Here is a 10,776-nt window from a genome sequence, read left to right as displayed (position 1 = left end):
GTCTACAATCATCTGTCCATTATAAATGACTTACAAGAAACTCATGAAGCAATAAAATTAAAAAAATACAAATACAAACTATATCTGAAACACTTCTATTTGGCAATTTTATAACAAACTCAAAAAAGAAACAAAGATTATGGATTACTTTATAGGTACAGAAAAAGCAGTGGGTGAAGTGCTCAAGGAAAAAAAACAAACAAAAAAACAAAAAAAAAACCCAAAACACTGCATTTTTTTTTCAAAAAATAAAGTCACATCACTACAGATTTTATGAATAATACCCTTATTAAACAACCATTCCAGAACATCTTATATTAGTGGTGCTTTTAATCTGCACTTCATTTTATTTGATAAGATTTTATTTATGTGTATAAGTAACATTTTTAACCCACTGGAGCTAAGCAAGTCTCTCGTGTCAGTACCAATGCAGAATACATTTGTATTATATTAGGATATGATCACTTCTGCAACCAAAGGGTTACTTTAAGTTTTATTATATTTAATAAAAATTTAGTGTAAAAACTGCTGGTCATTAGTTCAATGTAGTAAATTCCTCCTCAATAAGGAGGACTAACTCTGCAGTTTGACTGCATTTATCCATACAAATTTTACATATTAGTTCCTTCCAATAGTAAGGAAGAAACTAATTTCATGTTCACTATTAGAAAGGAGTGCCATCAATTAATTATGGGTACTATTCATCCCTCTAAGATTTCTGGGAAGGATGTTCAATGTATTTTTGTTCTTACAACAGATATTAACAGTAGTATATAGTCCCTTAGGTATGTAAAAGAAGTTTTTTTTTATTGTTAGGGAAGGTGCTTTTTTTAAAACAATTCTTCTGGCAGCACTAGTGAATTACAATATCCTTCAATATTATTTCTACCATAATATATACATTTTAACTTTCATGCCTCTAGAAAAACATCTACAGTACATTTCATAATATAAAAATATATTACAAATCTGCTGAAATATTTACAAGCAATGTCCTATTATCTATATGCAACATTTTTGTCTCCATACAAAGACTAACAGGTTAGACACATCTCTATTTGTCAGTTAAAAAAGTCCATGGCTTCTTGCTTATTAAGCAAGAAAATGATTTTACTTTATTTTTCAAAGCCAACTTTGGTGCATAAAGGATTGAATTTCTAGATTATTTTTTTTAAAAAATACCACTTTCTTTACATCTAGAAAACATTAGGCCAAATAAAAAAAGAATACTTTACAAGTGAATGAGGATCCTAATGGGTCAAAAAAAGTAAAATAAAACACCAGTAACACTAACTGCTTAAGTAGAGGTTTTTCAAAAACCATCCATTTATATGGAACACGTAAAAGCAGATCTCATTAACATACTATACTACTGCTGAATAGGGGGTCAGACATACTGCAACACTCTTAACATCTTAAACCGTACTATATGTATTCATAGTTGACTGGAAAAGACAAGCATTCCATCAATATTTGTTTAAACATTATAATCCAACATTTTAGGTATCTGCAAAAGGACACGAGATTACAAATGACAAATGATTACTATCCACCATAGTCAAAGAGCAACAGGATAATCCCTTGATAGCTGTTGTATTGTCTGGCATGTGTTATATTTAGTTAACATTGACAGGAAACCTAATAGCTTGTTAACAGTTGTCCTGGGAATTGTGAATAAATGGTGATGGTTACTTTTTCTTTTCATCAAATATAAACTACTGTATTGACTAAAGAAAAAAGCAGCTTAAAGAAGCAAGCATGCAAAGCCTTTCAGTTGTTCCACTAAGTTGCCAGAAGAGTGTTTGCTCAGTCTCCCACTGTACCATTCCATGAAAATGTGGATATACAGTAATATATTAATATATTCCACGGAAGCATCAACTTCATTCACAGAATGTTTACACTAAGCATAAATATCTAAAAAGAAAAAAAAAAAAAGGATGGGATTTGACTAATGTGCAACTTTATTTCTAAATCCATTGTCAGTGACTAAGACTGCAGATGTCCCCACTTGCTTGGTTTTTACCTCTTCAACCTCTTCTGGGGCATTGTTCTGTAAAAGAAGACAGTACAGTTTTACATAAAGACCCCAAGATGTAAGTTTGAGTCAGCGAGAGTATACTAAGAAATAATTACTATATAAAAATCTACTTTCATTGATTTTATTAAAACCAGAAAGCATTTCAGATAATCCCATATTAGCATACATTTTAGACAATTATTTGAAATTTTCTATTGGAGTCATCATTTTAGCATGACATTAGTAGCTGTCACTGAACTCTTTTAACCACTTTTCTCCCTTGCAAAGTTTTGGTCTTCAACTTTCTTTGATACTGTGCAGTTGGTCTCAGATCAACATTGATCTATCCTGCTAAAAATATAGTTTAACTTCATGTGAGGGGACCTTAATTTTATTTGGGAGAGGGAGAAAGGGTTGCTCATCTTTCTCAAGGAGTTAATCCCAGAGTAATTATTTCATTAATATTTTTAAAGTTTATTTTTTAATTTTCAAATCAAATTAGTCAAGTTCCACAAAATTGATCAATATAAAGATGATCAACACCTAAATTAGATTATAAAAGTCAGTGTTAAGCAATTCTAAAACACACAATCCAACTTACTCATAACATTTTTATGATCTACTGTTAACATCAGTAATTCACATTCTGAAGTATTTTAAATAGTTGCATTTACAAAGATAGCAGATACAGTATGTCAATTTATCTTCATATTTTAAACCAAGTTTTCATTAATCTGATTTGTAAAATGCACCAAATATTAAAGGTAAACTGAAAGGCTTATCACATATCAAGACTTCAGAGTAATCACCAGGTCACTGGATTTTAAGGAACAAACATAGAAACCCTGAACTTCTGTTATGGCAGAAAATCCTCTTTGTTCCAACCTATTTTCATGGATTTTTAATATAAGCCCATAAATATGTGTATTTGGACATTCACAAACTTAAAGAGTGAATTAAGCATTTCAGATTACCTTTAAAAACTGCACACATACAGAACTGTGGGTACTGACAATTATGTGAACATACTAATAAAGAAGGGGGAGGAAAATACAGGAAATTACTATAAACAAGATGGATTAGAAGCCAATCATTTTTGTCCTAAAAACACAACTGTGAATGCAGCTTTAAGACAAGTAACATGTAGTGTCCCCTTCTGGCCCCCAGTAAAGAATCTTGTATTAAAAAATAACAGTACTTGCATACAAGTACGTATTTCAAGGTAATACTGCATGTATTACAGTTGAATATAAAATATGGAAAGATAAATTTGGACTTAAAAAAAAAAAAATCAATATACAAACCAGTATGTGATCTTAACAGAAGTGATCTTTCAGGATTCCACTGTATGTACCTCCTTTACTAGAATTTCTGTACACCAAGCACAAAAAAGTAAAATACACTTGGTAAATACACACATTCCCCGTTTCTCAGTAACCAGAGTTCAGTTCAAGAAGTCAAGTAATCCTGAAACAGCTTAAGACCTCAAAATTTAAGTCCTGGATGCTGACAGGATAGAGGCTCCCTGCTCTGCCATATAATGTGTTAACAATCGTAGCTTTCCAATGTCAAAAAGCTAAGTGAGACTTAAAACTACATTTAAGTAAATCAAGTGTCAAAATTAGGACCTTACCTGTATATGTTTGGGTCCAGAAGCAAGGCAGTATCTTTTGGTAGTTTTGATAAATGAACTACTTTAGTTTTTAACTGATGCCGCTCACTTTCATTTACCCACACATCAGGCAGACTATGAATAAATAAATAAAATAAAAATATTCAAAAAAGATAAAACCATTTTTCTTACCATACAGCTACGTGGTAAACTAGTACAAGTAACCTTCACATTTCACTGGTTTAAAAGTATCTTCACTGCAGTGAGGGAAAGACAGCCCATAATTACACGATACTTCAAAGTTTTTACAGTTCTCAGTATGAAAAAGATGCTAAACCAAATTTAGATTATTCCAGAAGAATATTAAACCAAACATACTGTGATAATTGTACTATATTGTCCATTTAACAATTTAATGTGAGAATGGGTAGCAGGAAAAACATCCAGATCTTTGAAAATACTTTATTTTACTGGGAACAAATTTTTTTTATGACCAAAAAGGTAAATAAGTAAAGACCAGACTATACTGCAGGCACTGAGCTTCAAGTTGCATCAATTTGCTTGCTCCAAGTTCAAAGTTTTCCATGTCAAAATGCTCCAATTTTGCTTAAGTCAGTACCTGATTATCTTCTGGAAATCCCGGCAGCCAAAACATTTTGTGGTGACTATGTAACTGCTCTCATTGTGAGACGGAATAAAACATTAAAGTGACTTGTTGCTTCAGTGTTACTTGCAGTGAAACCTGGGGAAGATGGCTGGAGATACCATACACAATTTATGTATGCTTTGTACACTAATTCTTGGAAACTAAACACCTGACTTCAGAGTGGCTTATTGCATCATTTTTTCTTTTATGGAAAGCACAATGGGTTTTTAAGGGCCCATTGAGGTTTTCAGGTAACACATTGCCAGGAGAGGTCCTGGGCTTGCAGAAATCATCACTGACTTTCTGAATACCTGCTTTCCTGCCTCTTTTCAGAAGTTCTGCGACCAAATCAATTTTATAGACTTTTTCAAATTATTACATGAATCTTTATTTATCAGCAGTGAGAGTTCGCTCTAACTCAAATTCAATTTTTTTGGTAAGGCATACAAAAATGAAATGAAATAGAGAACTTATGTTCCAGAAGGAAAAGGAGTCTTTCCAATGATACTTTTCTCTTTTCATCTGAAGGTGGAAGAAAAAAAAAAGGCAGGGAGGGGAAAAAAACAAATTGCCACCTAATCCACATCTCAACTAAGGACCACGAAAGGTGAAACAATATTGTAAGATTTTCTTTCAAAATAAAGCCAAAATCATGTATTTGGGAAACATTTGGAAGACATTTTTAGAAGAAGCTATATGCTGGACATGCAAGACAATATAAACAGCAAATTAGAAGACTTTTCAAATTCAAAGACTACTTGAAATACACATAAATACAACAACTCAGTACACTAAAAAGTACTGGCACAAATAATAAATTCCTAATCTAAAAAAAATACGTAAAAGTAATTTCCCTCTTGTAGAGGAAACAGGTTAAAGACTAGTATTTAGTTTTCCTGAAAAAATATTTAGTGTACAAATAACCTGGAGCAATGTAAGTTTCTCAAGATGAAAAAGTTAAATTACTATTACTAGCTCCATCTGAAAGGCTGATGAGCAGCTCAGCACAATGGAAAGGATTCAGAATGACTGCATTCAACTTTTCTAAACTGTGAGTACATTCACTGTATGAGACAGACAGATGACATGAGCCGTGATGGTAGCCCTGCATTTGCTTTCCTTAACTGTAATAAGAAGATGAAATCACATCTACTGAATACTCAGTAATTCGAAACTACGCCATTCACTGCAGGAAATAAATCCCCTACCAAACCCAATTAAGATGCAAGAAAAAACAATATAAAACACTCTTTTGACCTGACCAAGCAAATCTACATTTTACTGGGGATGTCTTAACATTACTGATTAATTTGTCTTCTCCAGTGCAGAGATTCTAATATTGTATTCATCTGCACGAGCAAAAAACTCATTCAACTGTATTAGAAAAAAGTAGCTCTCTCTTTTTAATTTTACCTTTCATGTTCCCAGTGTAATGCTTTTTATATTGAAATGCAATTACTTTATCTGTAATATTTTAATAAGAATAATTTCAGAATGCTGTTACATATAGCATTACCAAATGTCCTAAAAGGAAGCAAAAAACCTAAACTTTTAATACAGTATTTAATTAATTCCCTCCCAAGCCAAATTGAAACTTGCAGCTTACAAGTGCTACAATGAGCAACAAAAGCTACAGGTTAAAATTGCACCAACAATGGCTGCAGATAAATTATCAGAAACCCTAGTCCTCTGCAAATAAAAGTTATAATATGTTCACACTGTCAAGGTCACACTACTGCACATGACTAATTGGAGATACTATGAAACTGAGTAATTTAAGCCACCTCACCAAAGCAAAGGTAAATGTCTATTATGCTAAGGCTTTACATTACCATCCCACTCAATCACAAAAGCAGCGATTAATCTAAAAGATCCTCTTATTCTAAAAGTTAATTGTTTGAACTATGACTATTTCATCTGAAAGTGATATATTCTTGGCCAATGACTTCTGTCGGCTTCGAGTTTTCTTCCTGGTACAACTAAAGTTCCTTTTAAGAAAGAGCTTTTAAACCTGCTGTTCCAACCTAATTATGCAGCTATACATCTTAGAAATAAATGTCTTGGTAACTTCCATCTTAATGTGAACTAAATATCCTAGTAACTTCAACTGTATGCGGGCCTATGGATCCAGGAACCGGTATGCAGGAGCACAGATCCAAGAAATAAATTCTATTGTAATTATTCTTACCTTTAAAAGGAAAAGTAGTTTATCACCTTAAAACTTGTGGGAAATGCGGAGCATACAGCTACTGTCTCTCCTAAAAACACTCTGCCTACTGCTCTCCTACAGCGTAGTGGAAACCAAACATTTATTCTACTTTTCCATACAATTAAGATAAAAATATTTACATGCAAATGATATTCTGTGACAGAAGAAAGAGATCTCAGCTATTTTGAAGTAGTAGATAAATTGTTTCTGAACTTCACTTACTACTTCAATGTCCCAAGCCTTGCCAAGGGCAGTATCTTTGTCCTGCATTACACATAAGGCTACTCATTTGGAACAACGTGGAGAGAAAAAAAAAAAAAAAAAAGGCCCCCTTAAAGGGTAAACTGTGGTTATTACACTGTTAAAATTGTGGAACCTAGGCAGTTTATCGTAGTTCTCCTGTTACACTGTTGATTATATAACTTCAATACCTAAAAGTATTCTAGGATCATGACAGAACCATAAATAAAACTAAGTTGTATCACTGATAGATTGCCTTATATATATGGCTGGCAAAACCAACCCGAACTCCCCGTTCAATAAGTAGAGGATCTTGTTCTAAATACCCATAGTGACAAAATGCATCAAAAACACAGCTTCAAATTTACCTGAACCAGTATCAGAGTCTAAAGACTTGAAAACTACAGTAAAAATAAATTAAATCAGTGCTTATTATTTTTTATACTTCTAAATTACCTTTAAGTATTTTTTAAAACCTGAATTTTAATTTAAACATTCAAAGGCAAAATATAATTTAGTGACAGACAATTCATCTACCCCACTGTAAATATTTCCCCATTTAAATCCGATATCATATCATTCATAATATACTCACATATCCTCCGGTGTCCAATGAAGTAAGAGCTTTATTTTTCCAGAATCTTCTTTTCTTTTAGCTATTACCTGGTAAGAATTACATAAATAGTTAAAAACAGAATCTGCAGATATTTTGCTCATATACTGTTGTTCAACTAGACATTCATAAAAGGCAAACTGTTTACTCTGAAAGTTGTCTCAATTCTATATATAGGTAGAAGGTACATGTCACTAGGTTTAATATTTTCCTTTAACATGTATCTATTGAGTAGTGCCTGGAAAAATGAACAAGCCAACAAAAAAAACCATCCTGTAAGTAGTTGTCTTAAAATAGTTCAAATTTTTCAGCAGCTAGTCCAAAAGCTTTGAAAAACACACTTTCCTCTACAAATATGCTCATGTTGTTCCACAAGATGTGTGTAAGAGATTATTGTGATTTTGGGCCCAACATGACAACAAAGGAACAGCCCCATGGCTGCTCACTCAACTCCCCACACACACACTCTGGGATGAGGAGGACAAAGCTCGTGGGTTGAGACAAAGGACAAGGAGGTCCTGGGACCAATTAAAGTCCCAGGAAAAACAGACTCAACTTGGGGAAAAAAATAATTTAATTTCACACTAATCAAACACACACAGGACACAGACACACAAAGAGCAGGGCTTGCACATGTTACCCCAGCCCTCCCTTCTTCCCGGGCCCAAATCACTTTGTTCCTTGTTTCTCTCTCTCTCCTTCCCCCCAGCAGCACAGGGGGATAGGGGATGGGGTTTGGAGTCAGTTCACAGGCTGGTGGTTCCTGCCACACCATCCTCCTCAGGAAAAAGGATTTCTTACAGTCCTTCCCTGCTTTCCCATAGGGTCCCTCCCATGGGAGAGAGTCCTCCATAAACCTTGCCTTCGTAAGACCTTCCCACGAGGTCCGGAGCTGCTCCAGCCTGGGCTTCCCATAGAGTCACAGGCTGCTTCAGGAACAGCCACCTTCACTGGTGCTGAGGTCTTCCTAAGGTGCGTAATCAAGAGTCCACTGGCAACAAATCCCCTGGCCACAACATCCAAGTCCACTGGCCAAGTTCACCCCTCCTGGTGACCCCAGGGAATGTTCCACCACGTTCCTCCATGAGTGCAGGGGAAGACCCTGCCATCTCGCCACGGGCTGCAGGGAAACTTCTGTTTCAGCACCTTTTTCCCCTTCTTCCTCACCAACCACCAGCACCATTCTCATCCTCCAGCACAGCTCTTGTCCTGCAGCCTAGCTTTTCCCCCTGCAGTGCTTCTCTGCTCAGGTGTTATAGCAATTCTTTTGTATGTTAATCACTGAGATGTATCTATTGACCCTCTAATGGCTCTTTGGCTGGATTTTTGGAGCAGGGGGAACTTCTCAGCTTCTTACAGGAGCCACTGCTGGTGCCCTTCATCCGCTACCAAAAAACCTACCAACCCAAACCAGAACAAAGATGCAAGAAACTGATAAAAACTTATAGTTTAATTATACAATGGCATAATTCTCTTACAAATGCTTTAACCTCTGGAGAAATCATATGTAAAACTCCCTAGATAAGCTTTACTTAATCCTTTTCAACACCTAAACCAAGCAATGAATGAGGCAACGGCAAAGGCTACTTGGGAGAACTCATAGGCTTACAGAGAGCGCTTAATGCACACAAAATGGGGACCCTTAACATTCCAGAGTACACATTCTACTATTGCTATATGAACAGCAGATTGAATGAAATGGCCAAGACCTTTTGGCAGTGGATAGAGATTAAGGAGTACATGTGTACTGGTAAGGTCCCAGACACAAAGTGAGAACTCCTTTCTCATAACAGCTCACCATAGACCAGTACATAAAATAGTCCAACAAGTTTATAGGTGTATGACCCTGAAGCTAGACTCCCACATCTAGCTAAGATAAAGTTAGAAATACAGACAGAGATAATATAAAAAAAAATAAATCTGTTCATTCAGGTACAAATATGTAAAGGTATCCCAAAAATTTATAGTACTCAGAAAAATCAGGGGAAAGCCATTCACTTCTTCTTCTACTGATCTGCCCTCAGCTTCTCCTTTACTACACATCACACTACTTCATACATGTTTTACTGTTTGCCTCAAACACCCATTCTCCCACCTTCTGAACCCTGAGCATAAAATGCTTGTTAAATCTTTGAAAAACTATACACAGCCACTGCAGACACTGTAAACTCCAAAAAGGTCACCAGAGAACCTTCAAAGCACAGAAATACAGAAGGCTGGCAAGTGATCTTTAAGAAAAAGGCTAAATTACAATGTAGCATACTAAACTTAAATGCTGACATCCATAATCTGCATAAATCAATGCAATTTCCCACAACTGAATATCACAGTAATTTAAACTTGGTAATGACATTTCAAGAATTTCATAAATTTGTTTAGTTTTATTTTTACAACTATGCAGTGATCCTCTACACAGAAATCATGCAGACACATGTATCCACAGCCTTAACAGCCAGATGATTAATACAGACATATTTGAGATACTGAAACTGTCCATATGCTTGTAGATGAGAACTGGAACATTACATTGGCATAGCAAGGTTCTGGTAGCAGCAGGGGCTACAGGAGTGGCTTCTGTGAGAAGCTGCCAGAAGCTTCCCCCATGTCTGACAGAGCCAATGCCAGCCAGCCCCAAAACAGATCCACCACTGGCCAAGGCTGAGGCCATCAATGACAGTGACAACACCTCTGTGATAACAGATTTAAGAAATGGAAAAATTGCTGCACAACAGCAGTCAGAGATAGAGTGGGAATATGTGAGAGAAACAACTCTGCAGACACCAAAGTCAGCAAAAGGAGGGGAGGAGGTGCTCCAGGCACCAGAGGAGAGATTCCCCTGCAGCCTTTGGTAAGAACCATGGCAAGGCAGGCTGTCCCACTACAGCCCATGAAGGTACACTGTGGAGAAGAAATTTACCTACCTGCAGCCCATGGAGGACAGCACACCAGAGAACAGGTGGATGTGCCTAAAGGAAACTGTGACCTTGTGGAGAGCCCATGCTCCTCACCAGACCTGTGACTCCACAGAGAGACAAGCCCACACTGAGCAGGTTTCGCAGCAGAACTTGTGACCCTGAGAGGGATGTGGGCTGGAGCACTCTGTTCCTGAAGGACTGAACCCCATGGAAGGGACCCACACTGGAGTAGTTCATGAAGGACTGCAACCAGTGAGAAGGGCCCAAGTTGGAGAAGTTTCTGAAGGACTGTCTCCTGTTGAGAGGGATCCAGTGCTGGAGAGTGAGGGAAGAGTGCGAAGAGGAAGGAGTGCCAGAGACAATGTGTGATGAACTGAACACACCACCCATTCACCATCCCCCTGCACTCCTCAGGAAGTGGAGTCCAGAAAGAAAGGAGTGGGGGAAAGTTGTTTTAAGATTTTGTGTTTTTTTTTCATAATCCTACTCTGATTTGATTGGCAATAAATTAAAATTAATTT

General features: G+C 36.2%; 1 protein-coding gene across 1 annotated transcript in view; it reads right to left on the bottom strand.

The window, feature by feature from the left end:
- Positions 1-1,477: 1,477 nt before the first annotated feature.
- AEBP2 (AE binding protein 2) overlaps positions 1,478-10,776 on the bottom strand; it is a 33,016-nt gene continuing 23,717 nt past the window's right edge. Inside the window, exons 5-7 of the mRNA XM_010002945.1 lie at positions 7,323-7,390; positions 3,654-3,767; positions 1,478-2,053 (exon numbers count right to left, since the gene is read on the bottom strand). Of these exons, the coding sequence (XP_010001247.1) occupies positions 2,023-2,053; positions 3,654-3,767; positions 7,323-7,390 (213 nt within the window). The 3' untranslated portion in view covers positions 1,478-2,022. The remainder of the gene's footprint in view (positions 2,054-3,653; positions 3,768-7,322; positions 7,391-10,776) is intronic.

The sequence above is a fragment of the Chaetura pelagica genome, unplaced genomic scaffold, assembly GCF_000747805.2.
Source record: "Chaetura pelagica isolate M959 unplaced genomic scaffold, ChaPel_1.0 scaffold117, whole genome shotgun sequence".
NCBI classification, from domain to species: Eukaryota; Metazoa; Chordata; class Aves; order Apodiformes; family Apodidae; genus Chaetura; species Chaetura pelagica.
This window is presented reverse-complemented; position numbering and strand designations above follow the sequence as displayed.